Source organism: Oncorhynchus mykiss, chromosome 6 (assembly GCF_057628025.1).
Source record: "Oncorhynchus mykiss isolate SJ-2025 chromosome 6, ASM5762802v1, whole genome shotgun sequence".
Lineage (NCBI taxonomy): Eukaryota > Metazoa > Chordata > Actinopteri > Salmoniformes > Salmonidae > Oncorhynchus > Oncorhynchus mykiss.
This window is the reverse complement of record NC_143027.1, coordinates 50754437-50767671: the sequence shown is the minus strand read 5'-3', so window position 1 is coordinate 50767671 and position 13235 is coordinate 50754437. Positions and strand designations below refer to the sequence as shown.

Genomic DNA, 13235 nt, shown 5'->3' with positions numbered 1-13235 from the left:
GACTGTAGTAAAATAACTATAGTATACACTATAGTAATTAAATGTGTTTTTGCAGCTTGAAGTACACTATTATTTACTGCAGTGTTTTTGCAGACTTTACTGTAGTATTTACTATATTGTTTTTGTTTTATTATCTTTGACAAAGAAGTGGAAGCTTTCTCCTTCAGGAAACCTACAGGAGAAAAACTAATAGAGCAAATTTTCCATATCCTGTAGGTAGGTCAGACTGGGGTCTGACTAGATAGTTCAGAGCTTCTGATCTGTTCTATAACTTTGGGGCGGCAGGTAGCCAAGTGGTGGCCACTGGGGCTAAGCTGCCTGCCATCCAGCACCGCTATACCAGGCGGTGTCAGAGGAAATCCCTAAAAATTGTCAAAGAACCCAGCCACTCCAGTCATAGACTGTTCTCTCTACTATCGCATGGCAAGCGGTACAGGAGTGCCAAGTCTAGGACAAAAGGCTTCTCAACAGTTTTTATCCTCAAGCCATAAATTGCTACCCGGGCTTTTTGCATTGTGTGTCCCCCCCAACCCCTCTTTTACGCTGCTGCTACTCTTTGTTTATCATATATGCATAGTCACTTTAACTATACATTCATGTACATACTACCTAAATCAGCCCAACTAACCGGTGCCTGTATATAGCCTCGCTACTGTTATAGCCTCGCTACTGTTATTTTTCACTGTCTTTTTAATGTTGTTTTTATTTCTTTACTGAACTATTGTTCACCTAATACCTTTTTTAAAGAAATTGTGCTGATGGTTAGAGCCTGTAAGTAAGCATTTCATTGTAACGTCTACACCTGTTGTATTCGGCGCACGTGACAAATAAACTTTGATTTGATTTGATTTGGTTAGAGCGTTGGGCCAGTAACCGAAAGGTTGCAAGATCGAATCCCTGAGCTGACAAGGTAAAAATCTCTCGTTCTGCCCCTGAACAAGGCAGTTAACCCACTGTTCCTAGGCCGTCATTGTAAATAAGAATTTGTTCTTAACTGACTTGCCTAGTTAAATAAAGGTTCAATTAAAATAACTGTACTTCTTCTTCGATGAGGTTTAATGGCAGTTGGCATCCAATGTATGTTGCATTACCGCCACCTCCTGTACTTTGCTTGAAAATTTAAATAACACAACAAATAACCTACAATTTAACACTACACTAACTAAATACCCACCACCCTACTCCACTATTTAAATCTATTTACTCCTACCTCAGGCTAACAACCTGAAAGGCTAGGACAACACAACCCTGTAAGTCTTCTGACGTCAAGTCTCGTATACCCAAATACCTCTCTGCAGCTGCCACCACAACCTACATTTTCTACAACTTACGTTCCATTCCTGCAGTACAGTAGATAACCATTGCTATAAACGCTAAAAATCCAATCTTGCTGAAGCATATATCACTTGTTGGCCTATCCCTCTGTACTGGTACAGATATACTACTCACACCACTCCTCTCAGGATCCCTCCCTGTTGACCCATCTTCATCGACTTTCTTCACTGCCTCAGAATACATCGACTTCTGCACTGCTCTCACCCTGGAAACCTCAACCTGCCTCGCTCACACCAGACATTTCTGATCCACAGCCCATGGGCACCCCTATAACTAACACATACCACTTTCCCCAATGCTATACATCCCTTTGTCTCATGACTTCTGCACACTTATCACAGCTAGGAACCTCCCTCCTACACAGTGCTGCCACATGCCCATAAGCTTGACAGCTGTAACAACGTAATGTATTCGGCACAAAAGCTTGTACAGGACAACATAAATACAATAACATCACTTTGTCGGGAAAAGGCAACATCACAACTCAAAAGAACAGACGACTCTTCTGTTTCACCACTCACGTCTCCCTGTCTGCGTCGCACCAAACGACGAGCATCACAAACACCGGGAATCTTCCCTTTCAGTTGATCAACTTTCACATTTATCCCTACCCCAGTAATCACTCCTTTCAATGGCGCCCTTTTCTTGAGAGCAAAACAATTCACATCGCTTGTCCCCATTTATTTAACCCGGAATGCCTGCTCCCTCTGACCTGCAGAAATACAAACAATTATCACAAGACCACTTCTGGTAACCCTCGCCGATTCCACTGCACCCAACTCTGTTTTCACCTACCCTGAAACCACAAATGGATCAGCCAAAAGGCAAGGGTCCACTTTTTCCAAAAGTGTCACTCCTACCGTCACAGACTCATATTTATCCTGACCCTTGGTGCCTAGGGCTCCGAGAACTTCACCACACCTAACCCTCCAATACTTCGCCCTCCTCCTGTCTTCGATCCGGCGTACAGCTCACCCTGCTTACACTTTCTGACATTCTTCTTTATAGAAGCCATTTTTAACTGATTCAAGCTCACCCTCTTCCTCCTTCGCTCTTTTTGACCTCCTCTGCCTCCTCCGTATTCCAAGTATACAGCTCCTTATGATAACACTGCACTTCTCCTGACATACCTCTTGTTTGTGCCTTCTCAAGGGACCATTTTCCTTCTAGAACTGTAGGGAACACAATAAATGGTATGTACTTGGCAAATAGGTTTCTCACTTATGAGTTGCACAAATTGTGATATGGGGGAATGGGCAGGGTATATGCAAATTAAATACTGTAATATTTACTATAGTTTCATTGTAGTGTTTTTGTGGACTGTAGTGTTTTTGCGGACATTACTGTAATATTTACTACATTGTTTTTTTTCAGATAATACTGTAGTATTTACTATAGTATTCTACAGTATACTACAACATTCTATAGTAAGTACTACACATGATCGAGGGATACTACAGTGTGTAGTATATTATTCCACAATATACTACAACATTCTAAAGTAAGCACTACACAATCGAGGGGTACTACAGTGTGTAGTATACCATACTACAGTTTATTACCGAATTCTATTGTAAGTAATGTAGCAATTATTCTAAAGTAAAGTGTGGTATTTTTCAATATCGGTACTACAATAAGTAATAACTGTTTACTTGTTTATATTCATGTACCTGTATTCATATTTCATGTTCATCACAAAGTTGCAAGTGGTAGCCAATCACAGTTGCGTGTATTAAACAGAAATACAGATGTTTTCAAATACTTGTCGGCTTCTACGAATGGTGTTGTATTGTCCGCGCATGCGCAATTTGCGGTCGAGGAACCCACTATTTGGCAGGAAGACCGAGCTTCCCGCGTCCCCATCCACATTTCCAGATCACTATTTGGTAGAAAGCGGGATAGGTGGGACTCGGCCATAGGATTTGGGTTGAATGCAAACGGAGCCAGAGGAAAAGCGAGATGGGATCAATTTAGATGTACAATTCATCGGGTAAGCAACCCTCAAACTAATCACTCGATTGGTAATCAAATGCATGGACTCAGACGACCACTAACTACACTAGTTAATTGGGAGGTATGCATGTGCATGAGCAATTTGTGTATAAACCTGCTTTGTTGTTTGCATTTCAAATGCATGTCAGACAGACCCAAACCTTCTCCTCCTTTGTTCGCTTGCGCTGGTTTTGATGCGGGGGTTTGTATATACTGGTGCAACATGGCTGACATTGAGGTACCATACCTCCTCAGTTAAAATCCAGTCAATCCGCCTATTTGACAATCAAGCGAATCGGTGCTTCAGGATGCACATGTATGCAACGTCAAGCAACATATTTCCTCCCTTTGACTTTATTCATTGTAAACAAAATGACAATCCTATACTTTCTTGGGTCACTCTAGAGCATCTTGAGTAGTTTTACTTAGCTTGAACTGCTTGCCATTTCTGTTAAATAAAAGTATACAACAGTGAGTTCGAGGCAATGAGACGAACGTTATTTCAATGTTACCTGTAGGTAAGTAATGTTTGAAAAAAACATGTCTGAAGGGGGCGGGTCTAATCCTAGTCTACTAAAAAATCATTTCTGCTGTCTGGATAAAAAAAAAATGAGGGGGGGGGGGGGTGTAAATCCCTATTAATAAATGTTCAGGAAATACAGCCTATGTTGTCTATTTTCTTAAGTATACATTATTCTATTACACCTAACGTTGTAGAAATGACATCAGAATTGTGCCAATATTGAGCCAAGATGGGCCTACTTTCTCTATGGACCACTAATAGTAAATTGACTCTGATTGACCTGTGTTGGTAGGCCTACTTGGTCTCTACTGTAATTATGACTCGTTGAACATGGTGTGCAAGACTAAGCCACCCTGCAACAACAACAAATGATATATTGTTCTGCAATTGTTTTTAGGCAGCTACTGGTGGTATATATGATTGTATAAAAGGCAGGTCTATAGCACACGAGTCAGCATGACTGAATAGGTTCATAACAGTTACATTTGCAATGAGATACTTGCTAGTTATGACATTTTCTACCCCAAAGTCATTCTTCATCATAATGTTGCCATGTTTAACACATGCTCATTTTTCAACAGTTTGAACTGCCACATTAAGTGTTCCTGCCCTGGAGGGGAGTGATCCTCCCACCTGGGGCCACCACCTGCACACTGTCCTTCTTTCTCCTGATTACCTAGTAGAGACATTGTCACCCTAGTCTGGCAGCCTGGCTGCTTACCTACATGTATATCAATGAAGACCCCATTTGGGAAGAGGCCAGGCCAGCGCCCCAGAGCTGATGGGGGTGAGACACATTCTCGCCTTGTGTACATGAAGGCAGCAGGAACGTTACACATTACATATAGCCTGCTACACTATATGGCTGTAATTTTTAAGATATAATTGGAGAGATTTCATGCACACGTTTGTTTTGTCATTTTAGGGAATATTGGGGTATCTGCAAATATGATGAAGAAGAAAAATTCCCACAAGTAAGTTCTCTCATTGTGTAGACACAGCATAAGACCAAAAGCAGGTTGGCTTACAAACTGATACTACATAAATTGATTTGACATTAATTTACATATTGCTGTCCTTGACTCTCAAATTGGGATCTCTATAGGAAGCAAAAGAATAATGTTGGTCCAAGCAAGCCTATTGCCCAACCCAGACGAAACATAGTGGGTTGCAGGATAACACACCAGTGGAAGGAAGACTCCAAGGTTTCCCAGTGGAAAGGAACAGTTCTCGACCAAGTCCCTGTTAACCCCTCTCTCTACCTAATCAAGTATGATGGATTTGACTGCATCTATGGACTTGAGCTTCACAAAGATGAGCGGGTGCAAGGCCTGGAGGTTTTACCAGACCGAGTTGGTATGTGTTGTGAAGACATGACAAAAATCGGCTTTGCTCTGCCATAAAAAGCATATTACACTTATGTCTGTTCAGTATGGTATAACCAATGTACTTATGTGCTTGATGTGTGTTTGATCATGCATACCTTATATCACAGATTAGTAAATGTGTCTTTTCATAGCCATATTAGCTGTCCATTTGAAAGTGCTCTCTGTATTGTAGCTCCAGCTCGTGTCAGCGATTCCCAGCTAGCAGAAACCATGATAGGTAAAGCAGTGGAGCACATGTTTGAGCAAGATGAAGGACCAAAGGAGGAGTGGAGGGGCATGGTGCTAGCACAGGCTCCCATTATGAACACATGGTTCTACATCACTTACGAAAAGGACCCTGTTTTGTACATGTACCAACTCTTGGATGACTACAAAGAGGGGGATCTCCGGATAATGCCTGATTCAAGTGAGAGTCTATCAGAAATGATCTTCAGTGTTTAAAATGTAGACATTGAGTACATTTACATGCACAGTAATAGTTTGATATTAAACTGATTATGGCAGCAGGCAGACTATGCAATAGTCATGTAAACACCTTACTCTGCTTATTTTAATCAGCATAAGCTCAAAATTGAAGTAAGCAAACACAGATTAGAACACAGTTTTCTGAGCAATCTTTTGAATTATTAGGACATGTAAACAGCTTAATCGGTGTTCGGGTGGTGTAAGTGAGTTCTGAAAAACTGAAAGTATGCGTCTTATAAATAGTTTTCACATACAAACTTTGTCTGAACACAGAATCAAATATATTTTTATTGCCGATTTTTCTGCACTTATCAAAAGGCCTATCAGTAGCCTGATTTCAGATGTGTACATGTAAACAGGGTTATTAGGGAAATCGTTCTTCTTGCAAAGCATGTAAACATTTTAAACAAACTATTATATTAACCTATCCACAATAATCACATAATTGTGTGCATGTAACCGTGCTCATTGTTTAATGTCTCTATCTCTTTTAAAAAACATGTAATTCTAAATTGTTTTACTGTAGATACAATCATACTACATAGATGTAGTCAACCAATTATCTCACTAAAGCTGGTAATATTCTATGCTTTTGCAGATGACTCGCCTCCAGCAGAGAGAGAGCCTGGAGAAGTGGTGGATAGCCTTGTTGGCAAACAAGTGGAGTATGCCAAAGAGGATGGCGGCAAAAGGACTGGCATGGTTATCCATCAGGTTGAAGCCAAACCCTCTGTTTATTTCATCAAGTTTGATGACGACTTTCACATCTACGTCTACGATTTAGTAAAAACGTCTTAGGGCATAGGCATTGAGAAAATCATTGATCCACAGACCTTGGCAAATGTTCTGACGCTTTCTTTGAAACAACATACATTTCCATTCAAAATGGACAATTCCTTCACAGGCTGCAAATGTGGAACTTGTCGTTTCCTGTGTCACTGCTTCCAATGCGAAATCTTTTAGTGTACTTTGTTTCAAGTTCACTTTGTTTTCTAAAAGAAGGGAGACCTCTGCAGATTTCGGCATGTCTGAACATTTACACTGTTCAATTGGGCCAGACGCCATGTGCGACATGGTTTATGAATGTAAAATGCGGGAAGAAAAAAAATCATTGCGCTGGTAATATGGGTCAGATCTTTTTAACTTTAGTTTTCACTGTATTAATGGTGCAAGCATGACGCTAACTAATCTGCACTCTGGAAACAATGTTACAGTGACACTTTATCATTACAGCAATTATTAAAAATATATATATATTGGATTATAATTATTTCGCACAGTGCTCCCAAATTAAAACTCCAGGTCGCACAGCAAAATATTTAGTTGCATACCTTAGAACCCTGCTTGCAGCATTTTGAATTTTAACTAATTCTCACCTAAAAAGAACCATGTCATGGTTCTTTTACGAGAGAATTGTTGTATTGTTAACACATGATTCAATTGTTCACCTTGTGTTACTGAAGCCTATGTCACTGTTGTTCTATGCAGCTCTTCTGATGCTGCTGCAGGTTTACTTACCGCTACTACAGTCACTCTTGTGTACAAAGATCAGCTCCTGCCTAACCTCAATGTAGTATTATTGATAAGACATCTTGAAGGTCTGCAACAGGTCTCTGAACCATGTGCACCTGGATATACTTTGGTCAAAATGCTAGATCCTTGATGGCCCCTTCATGATTTCCAAGGTGTGGAAATCATCATATGCTGCCAATGGCTGTGGGAGGCATCAGGGCATTTAACATTTTACATTACTGTTGTGCTGTATTGTGTGCAATGTCAGTTCCACTTCTGAAAAGCAGACTTGTGTTTTCATGTTTATAGCTAAATGTAAGTTGATGTGAGTTGCATGTCAGTTTGTTCTTTTCAAGGTTATGAGCTTATGTAAACTGTGACATTTATTTTGTTGTTTTTGTACCATGCATTACAGAAACCAGTTGACTGGTAATGCTAAGTGAGTGCCAACTAATGGTGCCAGTGTTGTACAGCATTTAATGGGTAACATTTCTAAATAAATCAGTTGTCTGTTTTTTGTTTTTGTTTTTTCCACAAAAACATGGCTTATTTTGTATGTATCAACAAAGAGCTTGCCTTATTTGATTGGGAGAAATGTGTGTGCATGTAAGGATGGAGCTTGTGTGTACATATTCAGTCACAGTGGTTGTATGTCAAAATAGGACTAACATATTTTGAGTTGAAATGGAAGAGAATTTAGATATAGCTAAGGGACAGTAGTGAAGTCCTGTTTATACATCAATATAGAGGTCAAATGTGTTCTTAAAGGCATTGTGTGTTCTACATTCAGTTAATATACCTAATGCATTATTTTTGAATAATGAAAATGGTTACAGTTTGTCATTTGGCACAAACACTTTAACGTTACATAATTCTGTAAGGACATTTTTATAATTAAAGACTACTCTGAATATTAAAACAAGTATGTCATATGTTTTAATGTTATTTAAGAATGTTATGTTTAATTTTAACATAACCTTGGAAGATTGTCGATTGTTTGTGTAGCGGGGTGTAGTAGTCCAAATGGGGTCCATGGAAAAGCTCTCATAACATTGAGTGTTGCAAAACACAAATACTAGCTAGCCATTCCCCCTGTCATGCTAACTCTGAGAAATACTTAGCAATAGAATTACATATAGAATATGAATTATAGGATTGCTGTGTATTTAGCTGCAAGATATTGTCAAACTTGTATAATTTATTAGATGATTACTTTATCAATACTTTAGCACATCATGAACGAAAACAATATAGTCAAGGAACTAGGCCCTCAGATCCGGTTCTGCCACTTAAATGTGTGCCATCGTAGGGTAAGGCTGAGAGGAAGGATGTCATGTTTCTTGTTTTTCAGATCCTAATCTTGTCTCACTTGAGTTTTCTTAGGCACTAGTACTGCGTTCATAACAAAGTGAGAAAGTGGTATTTACCACATACGACTGGGGGGAAACCACTTGAACGCTCCTCCAACTGGTAATTAATTACTGGTGGGAAACTCATCTGCCAACACTGAGCACTTACTTCTCCCACATGCTGACCTCTGACATCACCTACTATGGAAATTACAACAAAACTTTATTTATGAAAAGCAATCTATTAATTAGTTTTTTTTAGCACCATAATTTCTTTACAAGCATGATAGTTGTACTTTTGTTTATGGTTGACACTAGGTTGTTGGCCATTAGCCAATCAGCGTTTCTCAACGAGTTCAGAGCATGTGAATGCATCCAACTGGTATTTACAACTTCCCAACTGTAATTACCCCCTTCCCGCTTGGTTATGAACGAGCATAAAAACAAATAAATAAGAAACCTCTTTCTTCCATAGCATGAGGTCATATAATGTAAAGAAGACGTGTCCCTGATTTGACACCTCTCTAAACCCTTTAGATCTAGGGAGGAGGTGCTATTGGTCGATTTGGAAGTCAAGGGACAGAGCAACTACACATATTATCCATTATATTGACCAGATACTCTACTAGCCACTCTAACAATGAAAATACATGTCTTAAAAAAGGGCAGTCGGGAGGAGGCAAGATCAGGTGGGCACATTCTAGCCAATGAGAGCATATACTCGCGTGAAAAACAGGCTCAACGGTGCCCATTAGTTACTACAGCCAAAGTCAAAATAGTCTGTAAAATTCATGAAAACGAAAATGTGATTTTTATTTGAGGTTAGTGTTAGGCATACGGTTAACAGTGTGGTTAAGGTTTAAAATCACAATTTAAGAAGATAAATTGTGAAAATAGGCGAGGTGTATGACTTTATGACTGTGGTAACTAATGACGACGAGGCACAACTCCGATGTTTTTCCTCAAAGTTTACGAGTCCCAGATTTATCAGTAAACTCTAAACAACCTAATCATTACGAAACATATATTCGATCAAATAAGCCACACATAGCAAATAGGCCATTACATTTGTTGTTAACCAAATTCACTTTCATTGACCTCCATACAAAAACTAAAAAACGGCACCTGCTGGAGAAGACAGATTTTTTCGCTCTCGCTTCGCCTCTTCCTCTCTGCTAACAATATCCAATGTCCCAGAATGCATCATTTGTGAATATATTATAATGCGAACTACTGACGGTTTGCTGTACTTTATTGGAAATTCACAAACATTTTAGCTTCTTTCATGTTGAGAAATTGTAATTATATTGTAGTACTGTTTGTTGAATGTAATTATACATGAAAACGTCGACTTTGTTTGCAAACCAGTTTATAAAAGACTATGAGCATTCCTCTAATACTTTTGGAACCTATACCAACATTGATCCTTCGGTTCATAAATGTGATGATCGGGAGCGTCATAGTGTTTCTGTGACAGGTGTGACCTCATTGTTACGCAATGCACCTCAGCCGTCTGATCATGAACCAGGGTTTCATTAAATGGTTAAAAAACTGTGACCGATATTCGAAACATTGAAGGTTCGATTTTTGGTTAACCTCTGCTCACAAGCAGGTTTCGTTGACGGGTAAAATACAGCTGAGGTTTTTATTCGTTTTGGGGGTTCGTGAACTACTAAAACAACGTGCCTGAGTTGTAACCCAATAGAGAATAGCAGTGTAAAAACATGGACCAAATAATAAGTACAAAATAAAACCTCTCTGCTTCAGAACATCTAACTTTATAAAGATCTTAAAATCTGGTCAGTTTTAAGGGGCTGACTGACACTCTATAATGGATTTAAAAAAATATATGCCAAAAAATGTCAACCTACGACGCACCTGAACCCCTCCCACGACCCAATCCCGAATGATGTAGGGCCTATATGCTAGGTCGAACATACAATTGAAATCGGAAGTTTACATACACTTTAGCCAAATACATTTAAACTCGGTTTGTCACAATTCCTGATATTTAATCCTAGTAAAATTCCCTGTCTTAGGTCAGTTAGGATCACCACTTTATTTTAAGAATGTGAAATGTCAGAATAATAGTAGAGAGAATGATTTATTTCAGCTTTTATTTATTTCATCACATTCCCAGTGGTTTACATACACTCAATTAGTATTTGGTAGCATAAATGGTTTAACTTGGGTCAAACGTTTCGGGTATTCTTCCACAAACAAGCTTCTCAATAAATTGGGTAAATTTTGTCTCATTCCGCCTGACAGAGCTGGAGTAACTGAGTCGGGTTTGTTGGCTTCCTTGCTCGCACATGCTTTTTCAGTTCTGCCCACAAATCTTCTATGAGAATGAGGTCAGGGCTTTGTGATGGCAACTCCAATACCTTGCCTTTGTTGTCCTTAAGCCATTTTGCCACAACTTTGGAAAGATGATTGGGGTCATTGTCAATTTGTAAGAACCCTTTGCAACCAAGCTTTAACTTCCTGACTGATGTCTTGAGATGTTGCTTCAATATATTCACATAATTTTCCTCCCTCATGATATCATCTATTTTGTGAAGTGCACCAGTCCCTCCTGCAGCAAAGCATCCCCACAACATCAAATCAAATCAAATTTTATTTGTCACATACACATGGTTAGCAGATGTTAATGCGAGTGTAGCGAAATGCTTGTGCTTCTAGTTCCGACAATGCAGTAATAACCAACGAGTAATCTAGCTAACAATTCCAAAACTACTACCTTATACACACAAGTGTAAAGGGATAAAGAATATAACGCTGCCACTCCCGTGCTTCACGGTTGGGATGGTGTTGTTTGGCTTGTTCTTCGGCTTGCAAGCCTCCCACTTTTTCCCCAAACATAACGATGGTCATGATGGCCAAACAGTTCTATTTTTGTTTCATCAGACCAGAAGACATTTCTCCAAAAAGTATAATCTTTGTCCCCATGTGCAGTTGCAAACCGTAGTCTGGCTTTTTTTATGGCGGTTTTGGAGCAGTGGCTTCTTCCTTACTGAGCGGCCTTTCAGGTTATGTTGATACAGGACTCGTTTTACTGTGGATATAGAGTGGGGCAAAAAAGTATTTAGTCAGCCACCAATTGTGCAAGTTCTCCCACTTAAAAAGATGAGATAGGCCTGTAATTTTCATCATAGGTACACTTGAACTATGCCAGACAAAATGAGGGAAAAAAATCCAGAAAATCACATTGTAGGATTTTTAATTAATTTATTTGCAAATTATGGTGGAAAATAAGTATTTGGTCAATAACAAAAGTTTATCTCAATACTTTGTTATATACCCTTTGTTGGCAATTACAGAGGTCAACGTTTTCTGTAAGTCTTCACAAGGTTTTCACACACTGTTGCTGGTATTTTGGCCCATTCCTCCATGCAGATCTCCTCTAGAGCAGTGATGTTTTGGGGCTGTTGCTGGGCAACACAGACTTTCAACTCCCTCCAAAGATTTTCTATGGGGTTGAGATCTGGAGACTGGCTAGGCCACTCCAGGACCTTGAAATGCTTCTTACGAAGCCACTCCTACGTTGCCCGGGCAGTGTGTTTGGGATCATTGTCATGCTGAAAGACCCAGCCACGTTTCATCGAAAATCAAATCAAGAGTCGGCTTTCTATTCCGCAACAAAGCCTCCTTCACTCACGCCGCCAAGCTTACCCTAGTAAAACTGACTATCCTACCGATCCTCGACTTCGGCGATGTCATCTACAAAATGGCTTCCAACACTCTACTCAGCAAACTGGATGCAGTCTATCACAGTGCCATCCGTTTTGTCACTAAAGCACCTTATACCACCCACCACTGCGACTTGTATGCTCTAGTTGGCTGGCCCTCGCTACATATTCGTCGCCAGACCCACTGGCTCCAGGTCATCTACAAGTCCATGCTAGGTAAAGCTCCGCCTTATCTCAGCTCACTGGTCACGATGGCAACACCCATCCGTAGCACGCGCTCCAGCAGGTGTATCTCACTGATCATCCCTAAAGCCAACACCTCATTTGGCCGCCTTTCGTTCCAGTACTCTGCTGCCTGTGACTGGAACGAATTGCAAAAATCGCTGAAGTTGGAGACTTTTATCTCCCTCACCAACTTCAAACATCAGCTATCTGAGCAGCTAACCGATCGCTGCAGCTGTACATAGTCTATTGGTAAATAGCCCACCCATTTTCACCTACCTCATCCCCATACTGTTTTTATTTATTTATTTTTCTGCTCTTTTGCACACCAATATCTCTACCTGTACACGACCATCTGATCATTTATCACTCCAGTGTTAATCTGCAAAATTTTAATTATTCGCCTACCTCATGCCTTTTGCACACATTGTATATAGACTCCCCCTTTGTTTTCTACTGTGTTATTGACTTGTTAATTGTTTACTCCATGTGTAACTCTGTGTTGTCTGCTCATACTGCTATGCTTTATCTTGGCCAGGTCGCAGTTGCAAATGAGAACTTGTTCTCAACTAGCCTACCTGGTTAAATAAAGGTGAAATAAAATAAATAAATAAATAAATAAATAAAAATCTTCAATGCCCTTGCTGATGGAAGGAGGTTTTCACTCAAAATCTCACGATACATGGCCCAATTCATTCTTTCCATTACCCGTACGGATCAGTCGTAATGGTTCCCTTTGCAGAAAAACAGCCCCAAAGCA

At 39.8% G+C, this 13235-nt stretch overlaps 1 protein-coding gene and 1 non-coding gene across 2 annotated transcripts; both read left to right on the top strand.

The window, feature by feature from the left end:
• Positions 1 to 3132: 3132 nt before the first annotated feature.
• spinb (spindlin b) lies at positions 3133 to 8134 on the top strand. The gene is made up of 6 exons (XM_021606754.3): positions 3133 to 3325; positions 4432 to 4637; positions 4776 to 4824; positions 4956 to 5206; positions 5411 to 5644; positions 6302 to 8134. Exons 2-6 carry the CDS (start codon positions 4586 to 4588, stop codon positions 6499 to 6501), a joined length of 786 nt encoding a protein of 261 aa, XP_021462429.1. The 5' UTR covers positions 3133 to 3325; positions 4432 to 4585; the 3' UTR covers positions 6502 to 8134.
• Positions 8135 to 9987: 1853 nt separating this feature from the next.
• Positions 9988 to 10083, top strand: LOC118965127 (small nucleolar RNA U13). Its single transcript, XR_005052457.1, has one exon. It is a non-coding gene; the product is annotated as a small nucleolar RNA U13 (small nucleolar RNA).
• Positions 10084 to 13235: the final 3152 nt, after the last annotated feature.

What these genes read in the sequence shown, in the direction of transcription:
- spinb (XM_021606754.3), top strand. Translation starts at nt 4,586, where the DNA reads ATGAAGACCCCATTTGGGAAGAGGCCAGGCCAGCGCCCCAGAGCTGAT. An exon ending in AAGAAGAAAAATTCCCACAA is followed by an intron (nt 4,825 to 4,955) that starts GTAAGTTCTCTC and finishes GGATCTCTATAG; the next exon opens with GAAGCAAAAGAATAATGTTG. An exon ending in GGTTTTACCAGACCGAGTTG is followed by an intron (nt 5,207 to 5,410) that starts GTATGTGTTGTG and finishes TCTGTATTGTAG; the next exon opens with CTCCAGCTCGTGTCAGCGAT.